The sequence below is a fragment of the Felis catus genome, chromosome C1 (genome assembly GCF_018350175.1).
Source record: "Felis catus isolate Fca126 chromosome C1, F.catus_Fca126_mat1.0, whole genome shotgun sequence".
Taxonomy (NCBI): domain Eukaryota; kingdom Metazoa; phylum Chordata; class Mammalia; order Carnivora; family Felidae; genus Felis; species Felis catus.
In genome coordinates this window covers 123,512,906-123,525,990 of record NC_058375.1, presented here as the reverse complement: position 1 = coordinate 123,525,990, position 13,085 = coordinate 123,512,906, and the positions used below count along the sequence as shown (strand labels likewise).

Here is a 13,085-nt window from a genome sequence, read left to right as displayed (position 1 = left end):
GATTTCATAGTCTAAAGCTTAGAGAGTGGTTATACACATCACAAAATGAAATTTTCAGGATTCCAATTCTGTTACTCATTCCAGTTAATTGTGAACTGAGCCATTCCTTGCCCATAAACTAAGATTGACTGTAAATGGCATACAGAGCCAGCTGAGTGGAGTTATATTTTCCCACAGGATGCAATATGGATTACCTCTTAACAGATGGAACAAATAGTCTGTAGTTTGGGTTTTCAAGCCTCAGTATGAGTCCCATTTCTCTACCCACTTGTAGCTATTCATTATTCCTAGGAGTTCTATACCCCTGTTAGGGTATGCTTTAAATAGATAGATGTTGACTACCATTTGTTTTTTTACTATGATAATAGAAGTCAGTAGAATCTTTGCTAGTGATATTTTACTTTATCTAAATTAAAATATTTTGTATCATTATGCTTCATCATTTAAGTAACGTTAAATCTCTTTTCATTATATGCCCAAACTCTCAATAACTTAAAACTAAATTTAAAAACTGGAAAAAATTGACAAATGCATGAGAGTTATCAGTCAAGTTCTAGAATCAGTTTATTGAACAAAGGAATGTTGTCTCTCCCATTAGACAACCTAATGTGAAAAATGAGAGGCCAAGAAACGTGGTTGGCAACTCATTTTCTGGGCAGTACTTTAAATTTTATTCATTTTAGTGAAATATACTTGTTTATTTTAACAAATTAGGCTAACTTTTGACCTTTTATTTTTAACTAGGAAAAACCCCATCTAGCATTTCCTCTCCAATTTTAAAGAATGGCCACATACATATATTTTTGAAAAGTTTTAGTAAAATGAGGTCTTTGTTTCAAAATACAAGTTGAATTCTGAGATCTAGTATTCAAAAACTATTTTATGGGTGCTAGGGTGGTTCAGATAGTTGAGCATCCGTCTCTTGATTTTGGCTTAGGTAATGATCCCAAGATCATGAAATTGAGGCCTGCATGTAGCTCAGCGCTGAACATAGAGACTGCTTAAGATTCTCCCTCCCCCTCCCTCCCCCCTCTCCCCTCTCCCCTCTCCCCTCTGTCCCTCTGCCTTCTCCCCCTCCCTTCCTCTAGCCTTCTCCCCTGTTTTCTTTCTCTCAAAATCTTAAAAAAAAAAATAAAAACTGTTATGTTTTGTAGTTCCTCTGAGGAAATCTAGAAATATACATACAGCATGTTTTGGAGGGCCACAGGCATGCATATACAAATACATGATGGGGAAGAAAGCCTTCCCTAATACTATTTCTCCTTGTATAAGGCCTGCTGTATATAAAAATTAAGTTTTTAAAAATTTACTATTTTTAATCTCCTTCTTATTTCCATGATGATTTAAATTGTTAGGCTGCTTTCCATCTCAAACCTACCAATCTAACCAATCTGTTAAAAAAATTTTGAAAAGTGTTGCCTAATACATGTACCTTCCATTCCAAATAAATACATACTAATACTAATATTTATCATACTGAGATTTTAAGAAATAAAGTGTTACAAAAAGAGTACCTTCCCTTCCTCAGACCTTTACCTTTCTCTGTTTGGTTTCCATCCTTGCTTTTTCTCCTGAGGGTGGTTGTCATAAATTTAGTGTATATCCAGTTCATGTTTTTTAACTGTGCATGTATTCACAAAAACATATATTTAAAAGAAAATTTTTTTTATGTTTATTTTTGAGAGAGAGAACATGAGCAGGGGAGGGGCAGAGAGATGGGGAGAGAGAGAATCCCAAGCAGGCTCTCTGCTCTCAATCCAGAGCCCAATGTGGGGCTCGAACTCAGGAACTGTGAGATCATGACCTGAGCTGAAGTTGGTTGCTCAACTGACTGAGCCACTCGGGCACCCCAAAAATAAACATTTTTAAAAGATTTACATATATGTAATCATTCAAATTTTTTTGGAGTTAGCTTCTTAAAAATTGAGTTTTGCTTTTGAGTGTCAGCTATTTGGAAATAGTTTGTGGTATATCATCATATAAATACACAGTTTATTCTCATTATTCACAGTAGATGCTCTATAAAGTTGCTGTGAACATCGAATTAGTGAAAACTAAAATCATTGTTCGTAGGGGAAATACAAGGTTAGGTCCTGTGAGCTTTAGGTTACATTTTTTGTCAACTGAACAACCTTGTTTTATTTGTGTTTCTGTTTAAAGGCATACGAGTATATATTTTCCATCATTAGCATTGAGCCCACGGCCAACAGCCCTGTAACTCATGCTTGAATGAAGCTTACCAACACTGTATTTTCTCCATAACACACATCACAGCCTTCTCAAACTTAGAAATAGTAGATAGCACTTTGGCACTACTGTGGTCGGAGACCCTTTTAAACTGCAAAATCACCCACATAAATGTGGAAACTGTGACACTACATATATCGTGAAAAGGCCACTTATAGTATAAAAGGTGAAATGAGAAGACTGAGCATTTCCTTGTTTGCCTTCAACTATAAATGTGTCATTCAATTCAGATTTTTGCAGCTCTGCTCATGTGCGTGTCCACAGATTTTTATCAGTTCATAGTGTATGTGCAGCTTTACATTTTTACTGTTCTGATGGTTGTGAAATGGTATATATCATCATTATTACAATTTGACTTCTGAAATCTCTGATTTCAGTGTCTTTAATTTTGAATTAGAGACCAGAATTTATGATTTATAAAAATTATTTTGTTTTTGAACTGAAAACATGCTTTTTTATTGTGATATTTAAGTCAGTACTAACCTAATCTCTATCGTATATCCACCTTTACTTTTCAGTTTGCTAATCCAGACTTTACTCAACCTATCTCAGAAGTTGTAGATGAAGTAATTCAGAATTGCCCTATTGATGTCAGACGTCCTCTCTACAAGGTCAGTATTTACAGCAAAATTACTGTTCAAGGCCATACTTTTAAAAACTTCTTAAATTTCTGGTCTGTTCTTGAATATTAAATTAAAAAAACCTCTCTTCAAAAGGCTCTGATAGGATTTTAGTATTGTTTCTTATGTCTTTAAAAATGTTCTTTTTCCTTTTAAATAAAAGTCCATACTTATATATTTTTCTCCACCAATGTAGAATATTGTCCTCTCTGGAGGTTCAACCATGTTCAGGGACTTTGGACGTCGCTTGCAAAGAGATTTGAAAAGAACTGTAGATGCCAGGCTGAAACTAAGTGAGGAATTGAGTGGTGGCAGATTGAAGGTTGGTTTTCTCAGTGATTGGTGGGAGGGTAGGGGCTTTCTTGATTCTTATAATGGTGATGGGAAATGTCTGCCAATTTTTGCTTTAATTTAGGAAAATAAGAGGCCTCTATCAGGCATTCTAATGGAAAGTGGTTAATATTACACATTCATGTCCATGATATTCTTGGTCATCTAGGATATCACCTACATTTCTGGAAAGTATTCTTAGTCCGTGTAAGCAACATTTTTTCATACCTCTCTCACGGATAACGTATTATATAGAACAGATATCTTGCATACTCCAGCGATAATATTCCTTAGGGAATCTACACAATTTTAAATTCTCCAATAGTAGTACAATAAAGCTGAGATGAGACAGAAGCTGATGTTGTGGGGTCAAGCCTGCTTATACAGACTGACCCTACCCACCCCTATCCCCCATAGCAGCTCATAGTGTAAAATCACACTGGTGGTTCAGCAGAAATAACTTTTCTTTTGCATGTCCTGGATTTGGGGTTCACTGTCAAAATCAAAATTAATTTTAAATTTTCAGATGTCGACTTTCTATATTTATGAGACAGATTTTCAGTAAATGTTATGTTTCATCCTTATTCATTGTAGACTGTTGATACAAAACATTGATTTAGAGGATATGTTGCTAAATAAAAATACATTTTATTCAACTTGGAAAATTATTAAGAATGAGGGCTTCATCTGAGACTACTAATCATTTAAAATTACTTAAAAGTAAAACACAATCCTCTAGAGTTTGCTGCTTGTTTAGAAATTGCATGACAGCTGTTTTCACCCCCTAAATTTTGGTTAACTTAGACCTGTCCCTTGGACTGCAGAATAAAATATGTTTAAGTAGTTGTTTAGTTTGTAATGACTCATAGAGACATGAAATGAAAGTAGAAATGCTATTTTTGAGTGTAGTATTTTAATAAAGTAAAAATGTAACATTTTTAGGTTGCTCGTACATTTCAAAATAAGAAATGAGAGATTCTTTCCCCTCAGTGATGTCAACTGTATTGACATTAATGATACAGGAAAAATAATGTTTACTGGAGGACTCTGCCTCTCTTTTTCTTTTATATGATATTTTTATGGATTTTCATAACATTTTTATATATCTATATCTAAATCTGGCTTTATTCCCTTTCAATCTGTAATTTTTAATGGCAACTAAAATAGTTTTAACAGCAACAAAATAAGCCATTTTTTATGACCTGTAAGTTTGTAATTTTTTTATTTTGAAATAATTTCATACTTAGAGAAAAGTTACAAAACTTAGTGGAAGGAATTCCGATAAATCGTTCACCTAGATTCCCCAAATGTTAGCATTTTATATTTGCTTTATTCTATACATATAAATATATGTACATATGCATATATACACACATTTTTTTGAATTGAGAGTGAGATGGAAATATAATGGTCCATCACCCCTAAATGTTTTAGTGTATGTCCCCAAACAATACATTACAATTATAAAAATCACACAAGTAAGCTTGATATAATATATAATTTAGTTATAGACCCGATTCAGGTTTCAACAATTCTTCCATTATTGTCCTTTATAGCAAAAGAAAAAACTTCTGGTCTAGAACCCAATCCAGAATCACATGTTTGAAATAATTATTATGTCCTTTCAATCTGGAACAAGTACTCAGTCTTATTTGTCTTTTTTAACCTTAACGTTTTTGAAGAATACAGGCCATTTATTTTGCAGGATGTTTCTCAATTTGGGATTGTCAATTGGGGATATTTCCTCATGATAAGTTAGGTTCAGATCAGGTACTTTTGGCAGTAATACCACAGAAATGATGTTGTATCCTTTTTAGTGCATTGTATCACTGAACACATGGTATAATTTGTCCCAGATGTTAATTTTGATCAGTTGGTTAATAAAGTTGTGTTTGTTAGGTTTCTCTGTGAAGTTATTTTTCTTTATATTTAATAAGAATATTATGGAAAGATAGTTTCAGAGTATGCAGCTATCCTGGTTTTTATCAAACTTTCAGCCCTGGTTTTAACATCCATTTTTCTTTTCTGAAATAGTTATCGTTGTGGTAATTGCCAACTGGTATTCTGTACATTCCAGTCATTCCATCTGTGTTTTTTAAGTCTCATTTTACTGTAAGGAAGAGTTTTTCCTTCTCATTCATTCATTCAGTAATACCTCTGTGAAAACCTGATTTCTCATATTATCATATAATTTAATATCATTGTGATATAATATCAACATATCATTATTACTATTAATATCTTTAATTTTGATGCTCAGATTTCTCAGATTTGGCCAGTAGGAGCCCTTAAAGATGGCTTTTTGTCCTTTTGATGCATCTCTAGTATTCTTTCGGTGCTTTGTTACTCCTTGACACAGCAGAATAATTCAGGTTCTTCTCTTCCTTTCTGTTCCTTTTGGTGCAAAATGCTATTAAGCAACCAAGTTGTGGATACTAGTTATGTTTATTGTTACTGAGGGTCACCTCTTCAGGCCTTGGTGTACAGAACTAGGATGTGTTTGTGTGTACGTGCGTACGTTTGCGCGCGCACACACACACACGCACACATTTGTATGTATATAAATTTAAAACTGTGAATGCATACTGATACTGCCAGTTCCAGAATACCAGAAGTTCAATCTAGCCTTCTTCTCTTCCATATTTGTAATGTTGTGTTTTCTGACAGTGAGAATCTTGGCTTCCATTATCTACAGTATATTTATGTTTTTGCTCGAATCTGGAATATGTATATAGTACTTTCAGAATTGTTAATCCATACTATTGTGAGAAATATATTAACTGGAATTCAACAGTTAATTTTTATCTTAAGCCAGAAGGCACAGTCATAATACTGTGTTCACAATTGGGTTAGTCGCTTTCGCCACTTCAGAGTGCTTGTTTTTTTTGTCTTTTAAAAATTAGCTTAATTTGTTTCTGTCGTGTTCTCTTTTGCTTTATGTGCGTCCTCTTAGAGTTTTATTATTTTTGAGTATCTGAAACATTATATTTTAGTCTATATACATTTAAAGTTATATAATACAGAAATCGTTACTTGAATTTATTTCTCAAACTGCTCTTGCTGTTTCATTTTTAGCCAAAACCTATTGATGTACAAGTCATTACACACCACATGCAGCGATACGCAGTTTGGTTTGGAGGATCGATGCTGGCTTCCACGGTGAGATAAAGCTTACATTTAAAATGTGATTTTTCAGATGGGAGAATTCACCAGTACTGACATAATTAAAAATATTTTCTAACGTTTATTATTTATTTTGAGAGATTGAGAGTGTGTGTGCAAGTGGAGGGGCAGACAGGCAGAGAAGGAGAGAGAGAGAATCCCACATAGCCTCCCTGCTGTCAGCGCAGGGCTGGACACAGGTCTCCATCTCACAGACCATGAGCCGGTATCAAGAGTCGGATGCTTAACCGACTGCGCCACACAAGCACCCCAATACTTACACGGTTCAGAAGAACGAAGGAAATTTCTTTAAATTGTATTTGTATATTGCATGAGCAGGTTTTAAAATCGGATGTCTCTCTCTATATAGACATACTATATATATATATATATACACACACATACATACATCACATATATATGTGTGTGTATATATATATATAGTATTTTAAAAAGTAGAAGTCCTTTGGATTTTATTTTTTGCTCGCTAGACATTTTTTTAGAATGAGCATTTATGGTGTTAAAATTTATCTGTAGGGAAAATTCTTTTAACCTTGTGATAATACAGATATCATAAGGTCATTGTTTTTTCTGTGTAGATATTTAAAAGCATTAAGATCATTGCATAGGAAATATGACGTTCAAAACTTAGTGGAAGGAATTGTTCTAAGAGCTCTCTCCCCAAACCAAAACATCTTAAAATCCCTTCAAAAGATAATTTAACATCATTAGTCTATTAAATATTGGTGCTTTATCCTGTAGCACAGAGTATTAAATAAAATGAAGAAGCTTTAATCTGAATCACTGAATATCATACATGCTTGGATTTTTAAAACCATTTAAAATGAAGAGGTACATATTATTCCTTAATTTTAGTCATGTTCATTTGTGCCATATAACCTATTTGAGTTTGTAAGTGTGCCCTCTGAGAAAGGAGTTAACAGAGAGAGAGAGAGAGAGAGAGAGAGAGAGAGAGAGAGAGACTCTGTCCATACCTTGAGTAAGGAAAGCAAGTTGATCTAGAAGTTTTTGTATATGACTACTAGGAGTTTACCTATATTTTAGATTTAATGCTGCTCTTTTAGATTACAATGGGGGGAAGCCTCAGCAGAATAGTCTGGGCTTTTGAGAATCCACCTTCCAGTCTTCAGAATTTCAAAATCATGCTAAGGTAGGGGGAGATGTGTGTTAGGACATGTGTTGTTAAATGCTACTTTTCATTTCTGATAAAGAATTACAACTGATGCTGTCACAGTTGCTAGAAATTTTAAGCTTTGTTCACATATGGAGGTGGGCTAATAAAAATTTTAGATTTAACAAGTCTATTTTATTAAAAAATTTTTTTCAATGTTTATTTTTGAGAGAGAGCATGAACATGGTCAGGGAGGGGCAGAGAGAGAGGGAGACCCGGAATCTGAAACAGGCTCCAGGCTGTCAGCACAGAGCCTGACACGGGACTTGAACTCACGGACAGCGAGATCATGACCTGAGCCAAAGTCAGACACTTAACCACAAGGCACCACACAGATCTCTTTTAAGCATATTGAAAGGTGGTACGTATTTGACCTTTGTAAAATACATGTTTTTGTTTTCAGCCTGAGTTCTACCAAGTGTGCCACACCAAAAAGGATTACGAAGAAATTGGACCTAGCATTTGTCGTCACAATCCAGTGTTTGGAGTCATGTCGTAAAATTGATTTCATAATTATTGGGGTTAGGGAGGTGGGGAAGAAATAATCTTTCTGATTACCTGTTTTGTCTGGATGGCTGGTTTTGAGGTTTTAAACCTGACTTGGAGTAAGAAGACCAAACATAATTATACAGGATATTTTAATAAGTATATCAACATGCGAATGTAGAGGAGAGCCAAAATGATTATGTGTTTTTCTTTAGACTGAATATTTGAATCTTATGTGTAACAAAAAGAAGTGGGTTTTAGTTCTTTCTGTGCCCTGATATTTTGTATATTATTGAATTATCCAAGATTCGATGGGATTTATCGGTATGTAGATAGCTCTATAATGCTTGAGTTGTGCACTTCTAAGTGTGCAATGCAAGAGCTTGTTTATATTTCATACTTTTTATACTTTGAGGAAAAAAAAGTCAAAGAAAAACTAGTATTTGAGGAAAAACAAGTGACCAAGTAAAGGATAAATTAAAAAAGCCTCATGAGACTTGGCGCACACACACACTCATGGGATTCCAGTTATTACAAATGGCTTCCACCCCCCTGTACCCCCACAGTGGTTTTCTTTGCAAGTGCTTTTGGAACTAAGAAGCTAGTATCTTGGATTAACTGATGCCTGCTAGTGCTTTCTGATTACTCGAATTCTGTTTCTTGCTTTAAAGGAAAAGTAAAGACGAGATTGTTGGACCAGTAATGCAGTTCTGTAGTGTCATTTCTTATTAAAAATGAATAATTTGATTACCAAAATTGGTATATTTAAAGCCTAACACCATTCTAATAAAGGCACAGATTTCTTTTTAATACTTGTTTCAAGCTCTTTAATCTCTTTATAAGTTAACTAATCTATTTTCTTCAAACCTCTGCAATAGTTCTTTAAAATCACAACAGTTGGTTAGCAAGCTGACTTTTTTATGTGCTCTGAACAAATAATTGTGAAATTTTAATATGTTGAGTGCTTTCATTTTGATAACTGGATCTCCATTTGATATTTTCATTTGTATAACTCATTTGCAGTCTGAAAATTTTTTTAGTGCCAGTCCCTGACATATCATGGAAAGTTAATTTTCTTTGCATTTTAAAATATCTGGATCATGAAGAAAAAAGTGATAAAATAAATTAAAACTGAATTACCTTTTCTAATGTTTTTTTTTTTTTTTTTAGGAGCAGTGTCATTCTACTTTGTGTTTATGTATTTTATATGATTTCTGTTTCTGTTGGATAAGTGGGATTCACTGAAATCTCTCTAATGTGTATGGCAGAAAATATCTTGTGAACTTGAAATTTTACCAGTTATTTATAGAAGAATAAAATGGAAAATGTTTTATAGGCTTTTTAAAACGTCAGCATCAATGTCAGTGAACACTTAAACTTCATTATCCATGAGAATAACACATAGGATTAGTATACTTCTGTCTAAAAGTTAAAGAGCAGTTAAAGTGTCTTTGTTGTTTGTATTTACTATAAAGATAGAATTGGGGAGTAAACTTTAGGTTTTATTTACAGTGAAGCTGGATACTTAAATCATTTTATATGAATCTTTGAATGTGGGAGTAAAGAACAAAATGTTTGCCCTCCAGTAGTAGTAGTATGAGTATCAAAGATCTTTTTTTTTTTTTTACTTGAGAAAGTAGTCCATGAACATGTAAAAAAAACTATTCAAACAGCACCAAAGAGTAGATAGTGAAAGTACATTCATTTTCCACCGCAGCTTTTCTGACTTTCTCATCACAGTTAGAAATGTCTTTATGTCCTTGCAATTTTCTGCATATAGAAAGGAGTATAGCTCCCTTATGTTAACACAAATAGGAGCTTGCTACATACACTATTCTTCGTTTGCTTTTTCAAAGATCTTTTTATACAGAGCTAAAATGGTAAACATCAAAAGATTTCATCTTCCTGATCCATTAGCATTGCTTTAAATATGTCTTTTCCACCTAGTATTGTTGAAGAGTGAATGAGTAAGCTCAAATCACATTTACAAAGCCACAGATTACAGTCTCACTCATACTTATATAAAGATGTCAATGGTTTGGTACAAAAATGTGAAGGTCAAGAATTTTTCTTTAAACTTACATGTATTTAGGCACACAAGAACACTCAAACCTTTCTTATGTTTCCTGATATCCCCTTTGCATTGCTTTTATAGGACTGATCTATGTTATGATAGCTTATTTCTTTACGTCTTATTTCTTTACATCTGTCCTATCACTGTATATCATTTTTCAGTTTATAGCATGTTTGGCTGTATATGTGTAGAGGCTGGCCAAGATGAATTCACATCTGTAACACTGATTTGATGTCAGCTACATGAGCGTGGTACATTGGAAAAACACCAGACTAAGGCCAGTGACTGAAATTTTTATTCTGGTTCTACAAATTGATGATACAACTCCTTCGACTTTGATTTTTTGTTGTTATTGTTAAAACATAGAAGATATATTTGTGTAATCTTAGATAAATTCCTTGAACTTTCTAGACCTTAATTTACATATGAGGGTGGTGTGGTATCTGGATTAACAGTGCAGTTTTTATGAGTTGTGAGAATTGGTTTATTTGTGTTAGTAAGGGTGTCTTCTAATGTCTCCTTTTTAGTAGGCAGGGCTTTGATCGATTGGGAAATATTAATGGACAGAAATAAAAATAGATGGCGGTTATCTAACTTGCCTACTCTTCAGGAAGCTGGGTTTTACAGCCTGATCCTTACACATTAGTACATGGCATATACTACAAGTAACCACCTTCTTCTGATTGTCTTGCTTTTTGACAGCAGATACAGCAGTTGTCTATCAAGTCCACCAATAGTTTGCTTTCAAAGCTACTTGAACAAGTGGATATAACTGTCCTTGCAGTTATTTGTAGAAATATCTTCAGAAATAATAATATATATAGGGATAACAAGCTATTATGTTCTTTATTCTCTACTTAATTTCTGCAGAGAAGTCCTAGAAGATATATCTAAATAAATAGAAACCTCCTTCATTCAGATAACCATAAAGATGGTACCAGAGTACTTTGTAATATTATTGATGAAATTATTTGTAGTATCAAAAGGTATTTGTGGTATTGTAAAGAGTGTTGTTGTTCCACTAAATATCGGACTAATCTGTCAGTGATCAAGTCCCATGTATTTCCGCTTTTCCTACCAGCACTGCTTTGACTCCTCTGCCCCTCTAACTGCCAGATCTTATTCATCAGCACCATGCCTGAGTGCCTCTGAGAGCCCTCTGCAGTCTCTTTAGCTGTTAGCACCTAGATTCCCAATATAGCTTAATGTCCCTAAACGTATTACCTAAAATACATGCAAACCAAATATGTACAAACTCTTGGGGTAAAACCTTCTACTCTGTGCTGTAGAACATATTCACTGTAGTAGCACATAGCCAGTATACATGGTCACAGGCAGAGTTGTCAACGAGAAGTTCTGGTGAACTTTCCACAGCAAATCCTGAAAATAAATACTTTGTTTTTGTAATTAGGTCCATATCATATCTAAGCTTATCTTAAGAATTTTAGATCTGCTGGAGGGTCTGGAGACTTGAGTGAAAAGGGATTTCTAGTCACTGTTGATGACTCTTCAATACTGCTCATCCCTCTTCAGTATTTGTTTTTCAGCATACCAGAACCTTCATTACAATGTGCTTGGTCTTGATAGAATCTTAACAAAAATAAATTAAAATCTGTGGTTGTTCCTGGTATTTTCTATGCCATAACCCTGTGTAACTGATGTATTTAGAAGTTGGAATCTGAAATTCAGTAACACCTATTCGAATTCAGAATTGTATTAACATTGCTCCCATGTATGCAGCAGCAGTAAAAAGAAAAAAAAAGGTACAAAAATAGAGATGAATGCGTGACTTAGAAAAAAATGGCAACTGGAAAAAAAACCTGAAAGAAAAAACTGAGAAAATTAAAAATTAGGAAAGTTTTGTTATTTTGATTTTGCAAATGATTTATCCTTATTGCTTTCTAGTGGTCTCTCACTTTTGGTGACTTTTATACATTACACTAAAACTAAGGTGCTGAATTGAAATGGTTTCACTATTATTCAAACACTACAACTCATTTATACTGCCCATGTCGTATGAAGGCATCAAGTTTTGGGCCTTCAATCCCAGAGGTATTTCTTGAGTATATACCATGATTCAGTCACTGTGCTTGATGATGAATAAAACATTCTGTTCTGAGCTCAAAAGCTAGTGTAGTGAACTCATTCACAGAGGAGTGAGGTTTCGAAAATGTCTTATGAAGCTCAGAATTCTTCTTCGCATAGATGATGGTGGTTGTGGTGGTTGTTTTGAGGGAAAAAACTCTGCTAAGTACAGAGTTACAACTCTGTAACTAAGTTATGTTACAACGTGTGTCTGTGGTTTAAAATTAGTCTTTTATGTGTGCCTGAAATTCTTACTCAAAATAATGAAAAATGTTACATCCATCAATAGTTGAAGAAAGTAATTACACAATAGGATCAGTCATATTCATTTGGTATTTCTAGTGCCTTACATATTACCTGGCACATAGTAGTAGTTCAGTAAATGTGTTTGATAGATGGCTAGATGCATGAATAAAATCCATTTTTCATTTTGAAATGAAAGCTTTGAATTACTTGTGTACACAATTTTTGGTCCTTTAAAAATATCCAGATTTATCAATAAAGTAAAACAATAATTATACTTTTCTTTTCCACTAGTTTTTATCTTAAACTGTGATAATTCTATGTAAAACAGTGGAGGATTAATTAAATGATCATAAATTTTCTGAAGTGAATCTTCAGTAGTTCTTTAACTAGGTTTTTTGTAATTTTTAGATCTCTGTAGTGTAAATGATTGTACACTCTAAATCTGAGCATTGTACAATGCTAATCGAAATGCCTTGAAATGTTTTGTGCCATTGAACATCAGCACTAGAAACCCTACTAATTTCTCGCTGTGGCTTTTGTTGATCAGTTTTGATTCCCTCTGATCCAAATCCCATTCTGAGACAGTTTAGAGAAGATGACTTAAAATTTCCTCCATTTTCAATGAACAAGAATCATTGATACA

The 13,085-nt window shown here is 33.8% G+C and overlaps 1 protein-coding gene across 1 annotated transcript in view; it reads left to right on the top strand.

The window, feature by feature from the left end:
• The window catches only part of ACTR3 (actin related protein 3), a 66,005-nt gene extending 56,824 nt beyond the window's left edge, over positions 1-9,181 (top strand). The window contains exons 9-12 of the mRNA XM_023259267.2: positions 2,766-2,858; positions 3,064-3,189; positions 6,273-6,356; positions 7,955-9,181. Coding sequence (XP_023115035.1) covers positions 2,766-2,858; positions 3,064-3,189; positions 6,273-6,356; positions 7,955-8,050 — 399 coding nt within the window. The 3' untranslated portion in view covers positions 8,051-9,181. The remainder of the gene's footprint in view (positions 1-2,765; positions 2,859-3,063; positions 3,190-6,272; positions 6,357-7,954) is intronic.
• Positions 9,182-13,085: the final 3,904 nt, after the last annotated feature.